The 21,374-nt window shown below is 37.3% G+C and overlaps 1 protein-coding gene across 1 annotated transcript; it reads left to right on the plus strand.

Annotated features, from left to right (window-relative positions):
• Positions 1–7,735: 7,735 nt before the first annotated feature.
• Positions 7,736–18,221, plus strand: wnt11 (wingless-type MMTV integration site family, member 11). Its single transcript, XM_056736544.1, has 6 exons — positions 7,736–7,937; positions 9,185–9,405; positions 10,603–10,829; positions 12,134–12,414; positions 12,652–12,944; positions 17,071–18,221. The coding sequence occupies exons 2-6, from the start codon at positions 9,323–9,325 to the stop codon at positions 17,243–17,245; spliced, it is 1,059 nt and encodes a 352-aa protein (XP_056592522.1). The 5' UTR covers positions 7,736–7,937; positions 9,185–9,322; the 3' UTR covers positions 17,246–18,221.
• Positions 18,222–21,374: the final 3,153 nt, after the last annotated feature.

The raw sequence follows: 21,374 nt of genomic DNA on the forward strand, positions 1-21,374 counted from the left end.
CTTCCTCCCTGTGTCATCCTTTTCAAGTCTAAAAGAACATGAGCCTTAAAGCCTCCTGGAGCCACTAACCTCCTTGACAATGTTTTCGAAAACCTTTTCTCTTGTCTGTTGGTGTCTAGGATTAGTGCATTTCCTCTCTCCTCTAAAAGCACTCTTAACATTGTGTGTTCACCTGGAGCATCCTCTGATCAAACTGTGGCGGGTTCGTGAATTCAGGTCTGTACACCGAAACAGAGCTGCCCTCTTCCTCCTCTCAGAACAAGGGTGTGATTGTGTCTGCTCAGGCCCGGTGTTAAAGTGCATCTCTCCTTCTACTCATCCACAGAGCAAACCGATCTGTCTCCTCTGCTGGTTAGCCTGCCGGCGGGGCTGTTTGCAGATAGGATTATGTCTGGTCTTCTGGCTTGTAGAGATTTTGTTGTCTCAGTATACCACTATCGGCTTTTGTTGTAACCTAAATGGTCAATACAAAGCAGGATGCGGTGCAAGTTTAAATGCATTTGATTTGCAATTTTTAGTGTTTCAAATGAGCGGTTAGAAGTTATTTCATACAGTTGTTCTGTCAGATCTATTATAATATCTTATAAATGTACATTGTTGCATGCTGTTACCTGCTAAGCTCTTAGCCAATTGGCCTAGTTGAACTCCTGAGCTTGTTTCCTGCTCGAAGTCAAAGCCGGGCCGTGCCGTAGGACCTGTGGCTGTGCATAATCGTGTCCATACACAGCATGGTTTTAACTACACTCCTGAGAAAGAGGCAGAGGACTTAGCAGGATTTTATTTCAAGGTTTCCGCACAGGCAATCCCTCGCCAAAATCTCAGTACCAGAAACAAATAACGCATTTGGTTTGAGTTATTCTGATGTCGAATACATTGGTCAGATCCGGAAAACTTTTGAATTTTCCATTTTTTCACAAATGTAAATCTTGACCTTAACGTTAACTCTCACATTCATTTAAATGCATGGATTTACCTATGATATTTTAAGAAGTTTAAATGTGTCAGCTTTCAGCCCCTCACTAGAAGTGAATTTGAGCGCATTGGATCCAAAGTGGGCCCTACCTTGATAGATTGATACGCTTATTAGACTTCCTGAAATAGCAGCGTGTGCTTTCCTTCTAAATGGACGTATGAGGAATGTGTGTCGCTGATTCATTTGGTTACTTATGAGAATTTGATGTCTGAGTGCCCGGCGATATGAATAATGCCCCGCTGTTAGAGTGGAGGGCAAGTAGGATTATCGTGTGATTTGGAGTGATAAGGTTACCCCTCTGGCAGCCTTTTCTCTACTACCTTGCTTTCAGGATCGGAGCGTCTGTAGTTCTTAAAACCAAGCCTGGTACTCTGGTTTCTTCTTACTTTAATCCTGCAGCAGGCTATTGATCAAAAACAGATGTGTCGGAATAGTTATCTATTGTTCTACTTGTTGCCTCTTTCTGCCCTGTTAATCTCCACCGCCTTAGTAGATCAGTGTTCATCTAGGTCCAGGCTTTGCCAAGTCTGTGCCCTTACCACCCAAACAGCTCGCACCATTATTTCATTGGCTCGGATTTCCACCAATCACTACATCTCTAGACACAGATATTCAATTATGAGTTGGATAATAGACAGCCACGGTACAAATCAAGAGACCAGGTTCAGAGACAGTCTGATTTTAAAACGTAATATTCAAAGGTATGTGTTTAGGTAAAATATTAAAATAAGATAGAATATTGTTTAAATATAAAAAAGCAAGCTTAGATTAACTAAACTTGGCTCTGTACACTGTAGTAGGCTTTGTGAGACATGTTTTTATTGCTCTTATGCTTTTTGTTGTCCTAATGTTTGACCCAATTGCTTCCATTGTTTACCGAATTTGTAAGTCGCTTTGGATAAAAACGTCTGCTAAATGACTAAATGTAAATGTAAATTAGCATTTATTTCCAGAAATTGAAAACTACAGAAACAGTTCAAAATAAGAGAAAATAATCTCTGTATGTGTTCAGACCTTAAGTACGGCAAGCAAATTCATATTCACATTAAAGCAATACAACCGTAATATTTGTACATACGTTATTATTTCTATTGTTTTACATTTTTTATAATTTTTAATATTGTTTTGTGCGTGAAATTCATTTATGATTATGGTGTTACTGATTTGATGCCAATGAGATTCATTCCTCTTGGTCTTGTGGCGGTGCACAGCGTCTTTTCATCTAGCTTTGCTAAAAATGCTGCAACAGCATGCATTCTTGCTGCCGTCTCATTTTTGATGACAGTGGTTATATCTCATCTGTGTAAACCTCCATAACTTGATGAGAAGCTTCTTTTGATCTTGTTTGAAGCAGAAAATGCTCTACCACAAGTACGTCCCTCCTGACCGATAAAGTTGCTGATTTTATCTCATCTGTATCGCCTGTCCTAGAATTCTCCATGGCAGATGGATAAAGGCTTTGATCTTATATTTAGGGAAAAAGAACTTCTCGAATGCGAGCAGGACAACACAGACACACAATGCTGTATGTGTTAGAGCTTTCATACTTTTGCTGTTTGTTGCTGTATAGCCTAATTCTGCTTCCATGTTTCATGCTGGCTTGCGAACAAGCGTTCATTGTTCCTCCCCTTCTCTTACTTGTCTTTCCCACCTATTTTATCATTTACAAGTGCTGAGATCAAACCCCACACAGCTAAAACACTGTAGTGACAAGCCACAGAGTGTTAGGTTTCCCTCTGTGTATATAATCGTGTTTTTGATATATAAAATTTGCTTTTGTGAAAAGTCATATACCCTCAAATCGCTTACGCGGAATTATATTTGAAACTTCTTTGAAGTAGCAAATGTTACCAGACTCCAATAGCAAAAAACAAATGGGTGCATGTTTCTATACAGTTAGACAAGTCACTTGTGTTTTTGAAAGTACCTCCCATCTGGAACATGAAAGGGGGCCGTCGCCTTCAAAGAGGAGAAAGAGGGCCAGTCCTAAACAAATGGCCCCTTTCTAAAGCACAGGTCCAAACTTCTCTCTAAACAGTCTGAATTGGACGCTGAACGTTTTCTCTCTGGGTTCTCCTGCTGGGTGTGACTGTCCCGGTGTTTTCACAACAAAGCACCTGAGAACACACAAGGCCAGACGCAAGGTCTTCTTTTAGTGAGAATGGTAAAGAGTTGTAATGTCTAACTATTTTTTTACATATTGCAAAAAGGTTTGACGTGAAACAGGAATCTATTGATAAGGTGATGATTGAGTATCACATTTCGATGGTGCCTATGTGTAAACTTCCTACAGCGCCCCCCAAAACGGTAATTGTTTATATTTAGGTCTTTTGAACCTTTCCTTGGAACAGAAACAAAACTTCGACATGTCGACATAAGCTGTTGGTGAGGTCTCTCGGCATCCAGCCTATTAAATCACAATTTGTTTTTGTGAGATTGCCTTATTAAAACAGGTTTCAAAAGAACAGCCAAAACAAAGCTTCTCCCACCTTAACTTAAATAAACCGACTGGTCGTGGTGCCACGGCCAAAATGATGCATTTCCTTTTAGTTTAAACAGCCGGTCAGCGACAGACGCTCCATCACGCTCTAGCAGACAGCACCAAACAGGCACTGCCGCCTTTCTTGCGTCTCAAACTAATGGATTCTGTATTTGTCAGAGACATAGAACTGCTGAACAATGTATTACATCAACATCGTTGGTGTGGTCTGTATACTGTGATGGTTTGTCTCAAAATGGGTAGCAATACTCGTCCAGGTTAGTACAGTTTTTTAAAATGAGCAGCAAAAGAGTTTGTTTAAAATGATAAAGTTATTCATAGTTTGCCACATTTCTTATTTCTTCATATTCTCTTTATTTATTATTTCAGATTGATTCATGATGTTGGTTATACCTGTTACAGCCACTGTCCTTATGAAAACTCGTATATCAGCATTTTGTTATTTTGTTTTGCCATAAAACATTATTAATATTCACCCTTTATGTTTGTCACTGGGTTCTGCAAATATATAACCAACAAAAAGTATTAAAAAGTGCTTGTCAACTTTGACAACACAGTATTTAATCATTAAAAAAGTTCAGTGTTTTTCCATTTCCTGAAAACAGAAAATTTGGAAATTTCAGAAGGACAGCGACCATATGTATGCATAGTTTATATTACACTGTAAACTATTATTATTTATTTGTACTGCTAAGTAAATCCAATAAAGCTTAGGGTTAAAAATATAATATTACATGCAGTTAATATATTTTTTTTTATTGACGTGTAATTGCCTAAAAAATAAAATGTTATAACGTTTAAATGTGTTTAATGATGGTCTTGGTAGAGAAGACCAAAACGTTTTAAAACAAATTAGTTTTGCTTTTAAAAAAGCTGATTTGTTCATGCATCAGCTCTCTTCAGACCCTCTCCTCTGGTACTTTCCTTATCTGCTTAAATTGTGCTTTCCCTGCTTTGCCATTTAGCTTTTTTGGATTTAGCATGACAAACAATTCAAAAGTTTTAAATAATTTTTGTGAAATAAGGACCAGGACATACTGCTCAGAAATAGCCCTGTGTTTCTAGCACTGCACTGCTGACAGTTGCATGAGACATGAGACAGCTGTGAGCAGGGCAAAGACCCGGGACGTCATGGGACGAGAGCACTGTGTCCCTGTACTCCTTCAACAAGCTCAGAATGAATGATCTGAATATGTGTCAGGCTGCTATGTGTCTAATGATGTCTAGGATAAAAGACAAATAGCATGGATCAGCCGGCACAGCTGCTGCAAATGATTCAAAATGCAAACGTAATATCATTAGTCTCGCTAACGGCGTTAAACTTCACACATGGATACCCATCGCAAAACGTCTAAAATTACTAAATTGAGTTATGTTTCAGAGGGAAATTTCCAGAAATCACATTTTCTCATTTAAAGCATGTTTTTTTCCTCTCTGCTCTATGCATAATTTCAGTCATATAAACCGAGAGAGCTTTCATGGCCTTTATGAACCAGCCTCAGGCTATATAAGACTCAGCACCGGTGAGAGAAGCCTAGCAGATCAAAGTAGCTGTGCTGTTGATCCTGGTATGGGGAGGAATTGAGAGTCTGCATGTTAAAACCCCAACACAGACGCCTCAGGGAGCTGTTGGTCAGTCTTCAGTCCCGTTTGACCTAATATTAAGAGTTCATGTCTATTCGCATCTCTCTGACACTAGATGTTTTCCCCATCCTTCATGAAAAGCGTGTGAAGTATATCTTTCCCATATACACATGCTGTAGTCTTAGTACTACCGCACATCCTTCTGAAAATCAGCACTTTGAAATATTACATGTATTTAGTGTTTATCTTACAAGGGTTATTCTCAAGCGGATTTCAGTGTAAAAATAAAGATTTGTTATTGAGTAAAGGAAGTAACCCATACAATTTTATATTTGATATCATAAATTGAGCACTAATAATTGAAAATATAAGATAATTTAGATAATTGTAATGTTGGTAATATTTTGTAATGTATATTCACTTTAATATCAGGGCTAAATTTCTAGTTTTGTGATCATGAGGAGGAAACTTGAGCCTTATTAAGGATACTTGTTGTTAGGGAAAAAATAAAAACCTTTACAATTTTTGCAATAATATACAAGCCAAATTCAAGTATTTTAAATACCTTCCACTGTGATCAGATTGCATTAAATCTTACCAGCAAAGATAGGCCCAGCAGTTTCATTTTGGTCCAAAATGTATCATCTGCAGAACATCAGCATCCCCAATCTTAATTTATATAATTATATAAAACTAACTTAAATGTAAGAGGTGTCTTGATTGAAAACATCATACACTGACACCTTATAATAGATCAGTGCGAATGTTTTGTATCAAGATGCACATGTTTTTTGAAAAGTTTGTTTTTTAAAAACACCTTAAATATCCTAATTTAACTAAAGCCAAATCCTAGTTTAAAATAATCCCTGTCCGGAATACCATGCCTCACAATTTTAAACAATTGAATATAGGGATAGGTTATGTATTAATATAATCACTGCATGTATTTGCTTTCCTTTTGCTTTGTTTAGATATTATGTCTCCAATGGCATTTCACATTATATTGAGTTAAAATCATAAAGCTTGTAGAAAGAAGAAATGCTTTGGCTTTTGACGCTGGAAAGCGGTACCATTGAAAGTATCAGATTAGCTCTAAATATACACCCTGCCTCTTTTCTGTTATGTGCCGCTTTGCTTTCAGCTGTGAGAGGATTACTTTATTAGATTATTTCCTAAATCAATTAAACTAAAATAGTCGTGACTACAGTTTCCAATATTGAGAGCTAAGAGGAGTGAATGAAATAAGACGGTGTGACATTTGCTGTGTCTGACATCCACAGAGGAGGCATTCTGAGGTCATTTAAGGTTCTGGTGGAGTTGCTACACATAAATATATATATTCACACATCTTCTTATATAACTGCAAGAACCATGCACTCTTTTATTTTGATATTGAAGAGCATCAGAGCATAACCACATTCAAAAATGTACATGTCTAACAAAGAAATATTAGTGTTTTGGAAAAAACCTGCAATAAGAACAATATCTGTTTTGACATCAATGTGGCACGTTTTGGCCCAAATTTGTTTATCTTTTTGTGTGCAGTATACGGGCAGCTTTGAAATCAAGTTAGTCTGCTGTTTCTTTAACATTCTTTTGTCTTATTCACACTCACAGACCGACATCTACGCACATAACCACAAAATGAATGGAATTGTCTAGTTTTTGTAAAACACTAGATACAGTTAATAGTGGAAAAAGCCTTAATGATTGCGTTTTAATTGCGTCATTATTTGAAAATTGGCTTGTGTGGTGTGTTTTACAGGGAAACGTTGTGAGTGTTACGGAATCCACTGCAGGAGGCGTCTTGGACCAGAAAGCCAGGTTAATAACAGAAGCATATGGCAAAAAACATCTTGACTTTTATTACACCATAGACACTATTAAAATGACAGTAACCTTCGGTGGTAAAAATATTAACTTGGCCATTGTGTGCGGTGAGTTCTGTAATAAATAAATGGACACAAGTTATGGTTTTATTTTATACAAATATTTTCTCAACACATTTATATTTATTAGTAACAATCTGTAATGATTATGAATCCTTTAATGGCTCCTTATACATCTTGATAGACCAAAAATAACAAGGGAATAATTGAATAGCTCATTAAAAATTAGGAAATATCTTTGCACAGATGTGGACTTCAATGGGCTACTGGGAGTGTTCCTGAAGGATAAATCATTTATGGGATGAAATGTGGAATAGTGTCATATAGTGGCTAATGTGAACTGAGCATCAGGATGTATTTATCACGTTAACATCATTATTAGCGTACTTGGACTGTTGCCTTGTTTTTGGAGTGTCCAGACATGGACGGCGTAAAAGTGTGGAAACTCTGGCTTACAGCCGTATAACCTACTTAATTTTATGGGCCATGCAAATAGTCTTGCAATATTTCCCACACTTAAGCGAAATCCGTGATTTTTATTTCCTGAAATCACTCATTTTTTTCTGGCAAAACGACTCGAAATGCCTTAAAATTCCGCGTCAAACCAAGCCATAAACAGCGAGATGCATAGGTGTCAAGGATCATACTTTCAAAGTTTTCTTTGGCTCAGAAACCTTAACCACTTTGTTATGCTAATAGCCCCTGACATCAGCGCGAGATCAAAGTGTTGCGCTGGCACATATAGTCTCGCGCTCCCGTCCGCACGATCAGTTCAACAGACTTCAGAGCGCGAGCAGCACAGAGCAGCGCGATCAGTGCAGATCTCACTATCGGACTGTTGCATGATGCTTTTTCACTCGGACTTTCCTCATTCTCAGAGCACGGATTAACGGACATTTAGAGTTTTTTCCCGAGGACCTGGATTTAAAATAAGCAAAACCTTTGGATTACTTTGCGCAAGAGGCATTTTGTTGGCGACTATTTGATATAGGTGAGGATACAAATACTCGTGCGCAAAGTTTGTGGCATGTGATGAAACTGGTTATAAGTTGTTCATTCTTAGCATATGCATAAGATGTTTTAGTTCTAGTCTCTAATTATCGTATGTGGCTCGTGATGCACATTAAAGATAATAGACAGGGCGATATATAAATAGTGCCCCAGGATGGGGCATACAGTGGGGCTACAACCTGTGTGAACCAATCACATTTTGAATTAACCTCATTGTCCCATCATCATTAGACCTTTCGTGAGATGAAAATGAAATAAATCTTCAAGAAATCTCAGTTTGGAGGGAAGTTTACAGGGGTGTGCCGGAGCAGGTTTATGGCTTTTGTTGCATTATAACAAGCTGATGCAACTTTTCTTTTATATATAGGATATATATATATTTTTAATCGTATTTATTCATATTTATGCAAAAAAAAATAGTTTATTCAATTTTAAATACTTAATAGTAATGTGTATTGTAAACTATGATATTTTAGCGTTTAGAAATAATGTGTGTTTTCAAAAATGCGGATAGCTAACGATTGAATTATAGATTATTCGATAGATTAGGTTAAACATAGGAAATAAATTGTACAGTAGTTTTTCAGTGATTTGTATTGATAGTTTTTAATGCAAAAATAAAATTTATATCTAGGTAAAATTACTGTTAATATTTGGATTGTAGATAATTGTGTTTGTTACTATAAACACACGATTTAATGTATAGTTTTATATAGATGTTCTGGCCAGACTTATAGCCAGAAAGAGAAGAAAAAACAAAAAAATCTTGCAATTTGGACAATTGCTGTCTGGACGCATTACGCCTCAGGCCAAACTGCTTGTCCACAGGGAGGATTTATTGCTCTTCTGTTCAGTCAGATGAAATAATATGAAATGTTTTGAATTTTCCGTTTTAAATTGTTGGATAAATACATGTATTTTCAAGACATAGAGTTGTACTGGAATCGTTTATAGCCTATTAAGCAATGTGCATGTTTTATTTCTGCTTGAATTTCCATAAAACAAAGTAATGCAAACCGGAGACAATGACCTAAAAACAGTCTTATTTATTGTTCTTGTACAGCACCGAAAATATTATTATTAATAATAACAATGTGAAAAGCAGCCGTAGAAGCGTGTTTAACTTTTTAAAAGTCTTTTACATTGGTGCGTAAAACGTACGCACTTTACCTACAAGCTCTCTCTATGTGTTCAATATCTGATTTAAGATTTGTTTTATCTTTTAAGATGAACAGTGAAAAGGGACAAACGGAATAAGTGGCATGGCTTTTGGCTTTTAACTGTGATTGTGCCAAAAAAAGTCGTGGGGTCAGCGCGCGCACCTGCATCAGTCTCTTCTGCTCGAGCTGGATTTTATTCTACAGCATGAAGCGCACATTCCATTCACTTCCGCTCTGTATCTTCACATTTCTGCTCCTGTCAAAGGAGTGCACCGGAATCAAATGGCTGTGAGTTGCAATTTTTCTGTCTTTTTAATGCATTATTTATGATTTATTTAGAATAAACTCCACAAGTGTATCCTGGTATATTACACACACTTAAGTGTTAAACCCAGTTCATGCCAACCCAAATTTCCTGATCATTTACAATTTTCTGCGTTCACATAATCTCCTCATTGATCACTGAGAAACTGAGACATGAAGGGTTCTTGCATGAGAAAGATGTTTCAGGAAGGTTTCCACAGCCTTGATATTGCATAGCAAGAAATGCAAAACAGATGCTGTAATAAACACCTGTGTTCCCTGGATAACGAAAAAAGGAAGGTTGTGTGTGCTGTGTGAGTGTGTGTGCAGGTTAAGACATGGGTCTGTCAGTCACAGCATATCATGGAACATAAAGTGGCAGCCCTTAATCTGAAACAGGCAAAGGCAGAGAGAGCATTAGTTAGTTCTCACGAATGGTGATACATGTGTGTGTGTGTGTTTGTAAAAGAGATGTGGTACCATAGTAACAAAGCATGGATTCTTTCCAAAATGCATAATTCTGACCTTCAATTTTATCAGAGATGCACAAATATTTGTTTCACTTCAAATGTTTTGCTGCCAGGTCACATTCGGTGATAAATCTTGTGAATATTTTTGTGTTGAAGAATGAATCCTCTAGTATTGTCTGACATCTATTTTACCACGGTGCATTCATTATTGTTTAAACCATGTCCAAATATCTTGCGGATAAATGATTTTTTCCACTGACGATTACTCTTTGGTGCCTTTCTTGTTCCGAGCAATGCCAAAATACCCCCTTCCTCCATTTTGGTCTAATCTTGATTGATTATCTCTGGGAATGGGTTGTTGTTTGCATGCCTTTGTGAGCGAGACACTGAACAATTTTAGCCCGCAGCCCAAATGCGTGCGAGAACGCTTTGGTAAACACATTTACATTGAATTGGAGATCTGGCTGTATTTATTGGATTTCGGTTGAGCCTAATATTGCCATGCGATTTAAGGTCACATAACACATTTCATTTTTTTCACAAATATTTTCATCACTTTTCCTGTTTTCAAAATCAGGTAGCTTTTCAGACATCTTTTTAACTAGTAATGTACAATTTTATTAAAGACCTATAGCATAAAAGGGTATTTAAACAAATGTGCAGTTTACAGACACCCAGTGTTTATATAAAAAATATAACCCTCCTCATTCAGGTCACTATCGCAGTCCACACAACACTTCAACAAGACTCAGCACTGCAAGACGTTACCAGGTCTCGTCTCGTCTCAGGCCCAGCTCTGTAGGAGCAACCTGGAACTCATGCAAACCATCATCCAAGCTGCACGGGAGGTGAAAAAGGTCTGCCAAAAAACCTTCACAGACATGCGCTGGAACTGTTCCTCTATTGATGCTCCAAAATACCTCCCAGACCTGGAACGAGGTGAGTTACTGAAAGAAAACTGTCCAAGATGATACGCAGAAAGATTTGTTTTGTTTTTTTTCAATTCTTGTCTTCATTGTGTGAAACAATGCTGAACTGTGTGCACAGAATATAAAAAGTTTGTGTCCACATAGTAAGTTACCTTTAAATTGTGAAAAGGCCCATTCATACTGAAGTGACCACACACCTCTTTATACCAGAATGTGGTCTCCATTGAGGCCGTAATACCTCAGAGAAACTCATCTAATTGTTGAGGGAAAAGTTTATGAGGGCTGTGTTTTAAAAAGCAGCCTACGGTGAGCTTAAACATGTAACGCGTAGTATGCCAGTTAAATGTTGGCCTAAATTTCCCTCTAAGTGCCTCACCGCTTGATTAAAAGCACCGTGCTCCTACCCACCCGGAAACCTCCGACCCACAGAATTCTTGTGCCTTGCTCTTCTTTTTCAAGCCTTGTTTGATGTGAGGCTTTACGGAGGACCAGCGTTTACTGTGAATCTCAACAATAGAATCCATTCTATTCAATGAGAGATGCTATTGAGTTAGTCATTTAGCAATGAACGGAGAATTGCCTTCTATGCTCTCTCTTCTGAGTCCCACACGGCCAACATTCTGAAGATATTACCCTGCGACAGAGCCCCGCAGCCTACGCATATCATTTTAAGCTGTCAACCAATTAAAGAAATATGAAATCAATTAGGCAAGTCAAGCCTTGACTCTCGGTTATGACACTGATCTTTTTGTCCACCTAGTCTAGACTTTATTACTACCCCGTGGATTGTCTTAAATTTCAGCACAGCTATGACACCGGCGCACGCAACCACGCTTTGACTGCTAGTTAAATTGTCCTCCCTATTTATTTATTAAGAGCCTTTACCGAGCCCCGAACGCCGCTGGATGTTCAAAGTAAATCCCGTTGATGTTTCGGATCCCTCGCTGAGAGAGAACTGCGCAACGCCGCATACCGTTTACTTTTGTCAGGAGTCAAAGTCTCTCATAAGTGCACTGCTAAGGAGACGGCCTTTGATGTACCTCGTCCAGGGTCACACTGTGCCTCTCCTGTTTCCACCCCTATTATTCTGTCATGACATATGTGAACTGTGTGAGAAGTTCCGTAATCTCCGCCATTACCCTTTCATACCTCAGTTTGACGGGCTGCTTGTTTTCTCATATTGCTTCAGTTTTCTGTACGTCCCAAGTGAAGGGAGTGAGGAAGAATTTGGAATTACTTACGGAAATGTAAAAATCTGAATCATCAAATCATTTAAATCTGTTTTAATTTATCACATATCTGTTTTTCTCTCAGGAACGAGAGAATCTGCCTTCGTGTACGCGCTCTCTGCAGCAGCTATAAGTCACACTATAGCACGCGCGTGCACATCTGGAGACCTGAGGTTGTGCTCATGCGGTCCGATTCCGGGGGAAATACCCGAGCCTGGGTACAGGTGGGGTGGCTGTGCTGATAACCTGCATTACGGTCTTCTCATGGGCTCCAAGTTTTCAGATGCCCCCATGAAAATGAAGAAGAAATCTGGCTCGAACGCCAACAAGCTGATGCATCTCCACAACAGCGAAGTTGGCAGACAGGTAGAGGCAACCATAGTAACATATGACGTTGCTAATTTAATACAAATAAAAAGGCTCACGATTTAATCTGCTCCAGTTTTCCAGGGTGTTTTGTGCCACAACACTGACAGTCAAACATCAAAGCAAAAAATTGAACTTGTGTGCATCAGATCAAAGCGTTTTATTAGTTTTAGATGTTCACTGTCGTACTGTCATTATAAGAATCTAAATTCATCCCAGAATCTCTCTCTCACGAAGGCTTTGCGAGATTCCTTGGTGATGAAGTGCAAATGTCATGGTGTTTCTGGTTCCTGCTCTATTCGGACCTGTTGGAGAGGCCTACAGGACCTCAAGGATATCGCTATGGATTTGAAGACCAAGTACTTGTCAGCCACTAAGGTGGTCCATCGGCCCATGGGCACACGCAAACAACTCGTCCCCAAAGACATCGATATCCGGCCGGTTCGAGAGAACGAGCTCGTGTATCTGCAGAGTTCACCGGACTTCTGCATGAAAAATGACAAGTTGGGATCTTTTGGTACTCAGGACAGGTGAGTCTAACTAATTCTTAAATAAGAGTTTGGTTCCAAAATGAGATAACTCAAAAATCATGTTTCTTATTATGTTACCGTGTTTTTATTGTGTTTAATTGTGTTAGTTAGCAGTAATCATTTAGTTATTATGGCTTAAATCAAAACAAACCAACTGCACTTTGATATTAATTGGAATGCACAATAAAAAAACATGTTTCAAAACAAATATTAAACAGAGTTATTTTATTTTGGAACCAAACTTGTCATATTTTAGGGCTATTATCGTTTTTTTATTTGAATAATTTTAATAATGATTTCATAAATATTTTAGTTACATATTATATATTTTGTTTGTCCATCATTGTTTGAAGTACATTTGCTTTAGATTGTTGCGGTGGCATCTTGTCAGGTCAGATTGGTTAGAGAGATACGACCACTTGCAACAACAAAACGAAACGGGGTTTTGAGATGGATTCACATTGTGTGCATGTGTGTACACACGTGTCTTAGACATGTGCAAAGTGACTGTGTCCTCTTGACTGTTATCACAGGCTGTCTGTGAGTAATGCTGCTATTCACAGAGCTAGGAGCACTCAGTTGATACCAGCACTGCACACAAAGATTAGCCAGACAATGAATTCTTCCTGCACGCTTATTTCCTATTGCTTTATCAGTGGAGGCTCAGGTGTAGATACGAGTAAGAATGGAATAAGTTCTGCTTCCTTGCTTTTGTTCCGTTTGTTTGTGTTCTTTGTGGTGTTATCTTTTGCTAAGCTACATGGAACTGTTGGTTCGAATGAAATTTCAGATTTTTTGCGTCGAGCATAGCCATAGTAAAATCATTGTAACGTGACTTATTGTTTGGTTGGTTGTTGGTTTTAAAAAACGACAGCAAAAGACACCAAATTTCACTATCGCATTTATTAATAATACAAATAATTACAAGAAACTCTTTTAATAAACTATCTGTTTTGTAATTTGCAAGAGTTTTTGCGCAATGGATTTCAGGTCAGCGGACAGATAACCCAGAGACATGCGACATGTCGGGTGCACTCAACACAGAGAGCATCCTTGGCATTATCCCAGATAAGCCCACTCACACGTGCTCTCTGTTCATATATTTAGTGCCATACACTTAGTCACAAGACACTAGTGTGTTCAGTAAGCATTGAAGAAGGTCAACAGGGAACAATGTGTGTTACACTTGTTGCTACCATGGTGGTCTCTGGAATGTGAGGGTGGTCATCATGTCGGTTTAACCTGCCCGATATACCCTGTACATGCCACTGATACATCTGCTGACCTTGAATTTAATTATGTTTTGTTTTAATGTGTCCAGTGAAATGGACTTGTTTGACCCTACATTTAATCTTCTTCATCAGCCAAGAAATATATAAATTATATTTTTCTTAAAGCAGATGATGATTTTTAGGACTGTAAAAAGGTTTTGCTTTGTGAAACTCACTTTATATTTGTCATATATTTGTCAATGAATCCCATTCTCATAACTAAAAAATAATTATTATAATACAAAATTATAATTGTGAATCATATTATAATAATATATATTGATAATATTAAGTAATGTAACATTATAAAATAAAACAAATTCAATGATCTATTATGAAAATTTACTCTGCTCTTTGTTTTTTCTGCTTTTCAATTTTTTATGAGAAATAAAACAAAACATTTTATTACCAATTACCACTGAGAATTAAACACAACAATAAAGTAAAACGTTGTATCAGTTATTTCAATGGCTGTTGCTGTGAAATAAAAAAGAAAATGAATTATTTAAGTATCCTTTTTAGGAACAAAAATGATACTTGATCATGTTTTTGTCAGATTCACCCATAACATCTTATTAAAGCAGGGGGGCAGGAAGCTGCTATCATTAAACCCTCTCATTGTGGTTTAGGAGGTCTTCAGATAATGATTCCTGAGTGTTAGCCTAACTAAAGCTGCAGTGACTGGATAACATGCAATCTGATTTGGCGATGAGAGACAAGATAGATTAACCCTGAATATATCTCATCTCTCTCATCTAAAGTTACATTGCTCAATGTTCCCAATGTTGCATTGTGGGCCACAAGGATTTTATTAATGAAATTGGTGCATTAGAAGTTCAGACGGATAACATCCCAAAGGCTTAGAGATGAGCATCACTAAAGAAACAACCACTGCAGTATTTTTTGAGATGTGTTTCTAATTTCAGGGGAAATAAATTCAGCTCACAGCTGTTAAAGTGTAAAACTAATCATAAAACCTGATTACTTTTATTAGGTTTTCAGTGAAAGTAGAGGTGTTTTTTTGTATTAAAAGTTGTATTTTAAAAAGCTAAGTTGATAAAAAAACAAGATACTAACATCCAAATAAATTCAGAGGTCATGAACAACTTCAAATAAAGCCCTCATAATTATAATGAATTGTAATAACTTATATATAGAAATTATTTAGAACTGGAAAATAGAAGGATTTAGAATTCTAAAATTGGAACATGCTACACATTTGAACCAAAAATATATTTCTTAGACTTGACACGGGAGCGACTTTTTAAAGGAACAGCTTTGTTCTAGTTTTAAATAACAGCATTCTTCTCTCTCTCTTCTCATGGTAGGCATACTCCCTGTCTATCAGCACCCTGGCCATTAACACCACACAATTATAAAACAATGCACTTACGCAGAGGGGGCTACACAGAGACTGACCCCTAGTGTATAGAATGTGATTTATGACAGGGCTATTTCTTGCTTACTTGAGATGCCTTAGGCTTCAGTAAATGAATGCCTTTACATGATCTATCCAGCTAAACATAAAAAAACCCCAAATCACCAAGCTTTTAAATGAGCTTATTTTTTCTTACTGTATGTGACTGAGCTAAACGTTCACCTTGGTATTTGCATGTAGTTTGAAAAAAGGGTTGTGTTTATGGTCAAAGAGAGATGCAACTGTGGACATAAACTTATGTATTTTTACACTTAAGTACTTTTTGAAATATCTGTATTTTGTTAAAGTGCTTAAACTCTGGGGGAAAAAACCTTCACTACATTTCAAAGCATATATCTTACTTCTTCATCGACATATTTCATATATATATTTTTTTTGACATTTTAATACTTGAGTACAAGGTCAAATCTAGTACGTCTTATTTTTTACTTAAAAGTAGTAAAGTACTGGGTTTTAAATGTTTGTAAATTCTGTATTAATGGTTTCAAAACATGTAACATGTAAAAATATATTTATGAAATATAGTTGAGTAAAAGTATGACATGATGCTTTATAATGAAGTAAATTTTTGTATTTTTCTTTTTTTTTAAAGTAAAAACACTCTAATAAAGTATAGATAATTTAAAAATGTACTTGAGGATATGTAAATATTCTGAAGTAGTGTCCACCTCTGGATGTCTGGTCTTATATTTGTGTTTGTTTAGTTTAAAATAAATGTTCATAAGGTTCAGAGAAAATAAGATGGTGAAGATATTGAAAAGGATGGTGGTCTTAACAACTAGAGAGGCTGATTTTGATGTTTTCTCAAAAAATATTTATAGTGTTTAAGTTGTGTCTTGACCAAGAGCATTGTGTTTTCAAAATATAAATAATAATCAGAGTAAGTTATATCATCACTGTCTTTCTGAAACCTTGGGATGTCCAAATTCACAGTTTTTCTGGAAATGTTCTTTTTAATTGATTAAATACTGTTTTGTCAAAGTTGACAAGCACTTTTTAATACTTTTTATTGGTCCGCTTCATTTCCAAATCCCTGTGATAAACAGAGGGTGACTTATAATAGGGATTTATGAGAAAAAATTAAAATCACAAAATTAAAGATACAAGGTTTCAGAAGGACAGCAGCGATATTATATTATTGTGTAATGTTTCAAGTTATACAACTAAAGATCTTTGCATTTTGTTACATTCCATTGCACTTCACTGGTAAACAAAAGATACATATTTAAGCAAGCGTCTCATCCTGACACATGAAAGCAGATGAACTGTACAAGTCTTCCTTTAAATCGTTTTCATGCAATCCATTGAAAAATAGATTTAAGGAAGTCGCTTCACACAACTTTAATTCCAGAGATTTATGGTGACATGGCACACGCCTTTCTTCTTCTCTGATTCTTTGCCTCTCTCTCTTCTGTAGGCAGTGCAATAAGACGTCCAGCGGCAGTGACAGCTGTGATCTGATGTGCTGTGGCAGAGGCTACAACCCTTACTCAGAGAGGCTGGTGGAACGGTGCCACTGCAAATATCACTGGTGCTGCTACGTTACGTGCAAGAAGTGCGAGAGGAATGTGGAGAGATACGTGTGCAAATGATTGTCCGTTTCATCCCTGCAGTCAACACCGGAAACCATGCCAATCCTTGTCACGTCACCTTGTGCCTATTCTCAGCAAACTAATCTAAAGCAGATCTGGAAGACTCTATTATAACGGGACTCGATTAAATTCTCATTTAACAAAGCTGCTCTCAAACAACCTTCTTTGGCCAAAGATAACCAGAGCACTATGATACCAACAAGGCTTACTTCTGTTTTATGCTTTTCCAGCTTGTATACTTTTGAAAAGAAATGATTTATTTTTGGCTTTATGAACATTTATAGAGAAGCAACAAGAGTTGGAATATTTTTAACTGCACACGGTTTTGTCGAGCTAAATGGCCAGCTATTGGTTTTCCCGAAAGTTACCGTCCTCAGGAGAAAATGTTCTTCCCTTTTTACATTTATCTGGATCTTAAAAAGTCTATTTTGCTACACAGTACCTGGGTCTCTTTTTAAAGGTACATATTTTTACCAGAAATTTACTTTCATTTACTCTTTCAGACCCGTGCTTTGGAATAGGTCAAATGTTCCAAAGGATTCCACATTCCGAGTTCGAAGGGATTCAGGCCTCAGACGGTACTCCACTTTCACCAGTTAAGACTATTAAATAGACTGAAAGCACAATGAAAGTGTTGAACATGAAAGGGAACTTCAAATACATCTAAAGGATGAGGAACTGTTCAATGGCTTCCATCTGCTGGGTCTGATGCTTCAGTTCAGCTGTTAGAGGACAAATACCTGCATTTATTCCACATATATAAGCACGAACAATGGACTTTAAGTGTTGTGCCTTATAACATTTTACTCGACGTAAAAAATGCAGGCGTTCGAAACCTCTGAGCATTTGAGTATATGGGTCGCCCTTCATAAACCACTTATCTGTGGATGTACATACTGTCATTTTTGTATGCTGAATTAAAAAAGGAATATTTATAAACTAATTAAAAGTCTTTACCATTAAAATCTGCAAGGCTGCTTCTTTTTTGTTACGAAATTGAATTCGGATTCACTTTCGTGGTTGTTCAAGATTGATTGCAATAACAAAATGACTCTTATAATTCCATGGTTTTCACGTAACATTCATTTAAGTTCCTTGTCTTATATAAATATCAATTTAGCACAATTATGCATGACACCGATATAAATCATCTCACACTTGTTATTGTTCCGATTAAAGGCACACAATGATTGGTCTGTCAAACCCTGGGAAAGTGTTTGTTTGGACACCATACCCTAATAAATAACCGTGTAGTGTCAGGAGAACCTCTGCGCTTGGCACGATTGGCTCTTCTCTCTCCAGCGTGTAATTGGCGTGTAAGTAAAACTCATTCTATTCAAGTTCTACAATAACAGAGAAGGTGAACCGAAGCATTACGTTCCATAAAAGAACGCAGTTCAGACTCAATTGTTAACCTGAAAAGTTCTTCCGTAATTGGTTCGCAGTCTGATTAGAGTAGAAAAAGATTTTCAGTGGTTCGAGCTAAAACAAGCACCTTGGCTTCAGTTGTTTTAACACTTTGAGGTCCCGAGCACCACCACATGTTGACCAAGACTGTGAAAGTTAAACCACTGTAGAACAGACAATGTGCCACCAGTAGGGTTTAAAGTTGGAGTGTTGATAACTTCCAACAGAGATTTGGATGTTGTACACCAATTGGTTTGTGTACAGCTGTCTATCCCTGAGAAGAAGTCAGTGTCTGTGTTTTTGGTAGATATTTAAGAGGATTTTAATGATGAAAGTGTACGTTTCGCATGAAGAGCAGTTCTGTCGTGTAAGGTTGCCAAGCTGTTGTCACAGACTGAGGCTGAGACTGCACTGGTGCCAAGAACAACTCTGGTGTTTTCATACATGAAAATCATTTGTATGGGGGCCGCTGAGAAGCATGCATCATGCTCATACATCACATTTCAATCCAATTACAAACCAAATCCAATTTCACATAGCAACTAGTGCGTTACTTCTACTGAGTTAAATTCCAGCGTTGATGCAAACTTTCAACATGGATTAAAAAGGGTTACTTGTCTTTTGTTTAAATCATTAGTCTAAAGGCCGGACCAGACTACGCGACTTTTAAAATTGGTATTTGGATGCAGTCGTGGGTGGGTAAGCATGTTAATGTTCAAAATAATAAAGCTCAAAATAATATGCTATTGTTAAAAGAAATAAGATAATACATTGAAATCTGTGCCCATCGCACTCTACACTTTCGTTGAAATCTGTCAGATCTGACAAAAATGTAACTATTTTACGAGGAGACTTATTTTGGTTAAATCTTATTTTAAACCATCTCATTCGTACATTTTAGTACGATTTCATTTCGTACCAGCGACGTTAGGTTTGGGGCTGGGGCTAAGAGTGGAGCTTCAGTATTGCTTGTATCCAATTGTACGTTTTTGTACAATTCATTGAGATTGAACAGGTCCAAACTTTTGTTTTCTCGTCTGGACTGTAAATCATGGCAAAAATGGAAGCAAAAGTCATTTAGAAAATATCAAACTTTGTCAACAAAGGTCTTATTGTGGTGTCATCTATTTCAGACAACCATGCCCCTAAAATACACAAAAATACAAAACAGAATGTGATTGGTTGCTTTAGATGTCAGTCAGACAGCTTGTTTCCATCTCCTTCATGTGGGTGGACCTTAGTGGTGGACTACACAGAACTTTGTTCACACACTTTTTCAACTATCAAAAGTTAACAAATAGTGTAAAATAGTGAGTCTTTTTGGTGTCCGGTGAAAACTCTGCCATTGGATGTCTGCGTTCACGTGTGTGTTCATGCTTCTAAATACAGGCCTGTTTGTCTGGGGGCAGGTAGGATGAAACAGCGGTCTTGTGCAGTTGGGAGGGGTACCTCAGCACCACAGTTAGGTCTGTCGACAGACTCAAGGACGCCTCTGTCAGTGGTGTGCCCAATAATGGCAGCTGGAGGTGGGGGTTTGGGGGTGTCACTCGGTCATGTCTTCTCTCTGTCAAAGAGGTCTAAGCTATCACCAGCACCGGGGACTGTTGCCTGATGAGTGAAGAGATGCAAGATTGAGTAAGCAATTTAAAGAGCATAGAAGCATTCAGTACAAAGAAGCGATGGTACACTTGAAGGAATGGGCCGGAGTAAAACATTTAACCCACCTTTCCTTAATAGGGTGAATAGAATTGGTCTTATAGATAAATAGTATATTGTGAACATGAAACACAGATCTTATTTTAGCCATTTAAACCAAAAACCCAGCAGTTGACTTCAGGACGAGGGATTCAAAACTACAAAATGCTTCCAGGTTTTGGTGTATAAAGCTTAAACTGGGCATATTCAGAAGTGTAGTGTTGGTCAATAAGTAGGGAAGAAGTCGACTCAAACTATGTATTACATTGCAGTTTCTAATAAATTTCCATATACCTTAGTTTTTTTAACTCCGATGGAGGTCTTCGTCTATTTCTGTCACTTGTCTTTCACACATTCAGATGAGAGTTTCGGTTGTCGTAAGATGGAGGTGTGACTGACATAAGAGACATTTATGGGTTCAAAACTGATACAGCCGATACTGATGGTCAGAAGATACTTCAATATTATTTACGAAAACAAAATGTCCATAATTATAATTGGTGATGTTTACTATTACTTTTGCTCAAACCCCTAACTGTAAATGTTTATTTATTATACCATTATCTTTTTTTTTTAATTATCTCACGGAAATTTGTAGCTGTTTTAGGTGGCTTGTTCACATTCATTTGTACGTTGTGAATCACACCAATGTACGATTACTAGAAAAAAAGCAATACTGAAGGCCTGCCCCTAACTCCAACGTGACCGGCATGAAAGCAGTTCATACTAAAATGAGATCGTATGAATTGATATAAATTAACCTAAATTGGCCCAAACTTAAAATAGTAGAGTTTTTGCGGTGAGATTGTATTGTTATATCAGGGTTTTGTCCCATAAATGTGAGGAAATTATGTATGGAAACTTACCTACTTTTAAAAATACTATAATATCACTAAATACATATATATTTTGATCTGGCTTGAATAGCATTGCTTTAATGTGAAAGATTATGTTTAATTCAATTTAGGACTTTAGGAATGTTATTCTTTTGGTTTTAACCAGATCCCTTGGAAAGAGTCCAGCCAAA

This window comes from Triplophysa dalaica, chromosome 22 (genome assembly GCF_015846415.1).
Source record: "Triplophysa dalaica isolate WHDGS20190420 chromosome 22, ASM1584641v1, whole genome shotgun sequence".
In the NCBI taxonomy this organism is placed as follows: Eukaryota; Metazoa; Chordata; class Actinopteri; order Cypriniformes; family Nemacheilidae; genus Triplophysa; species Triplophysa dalaica.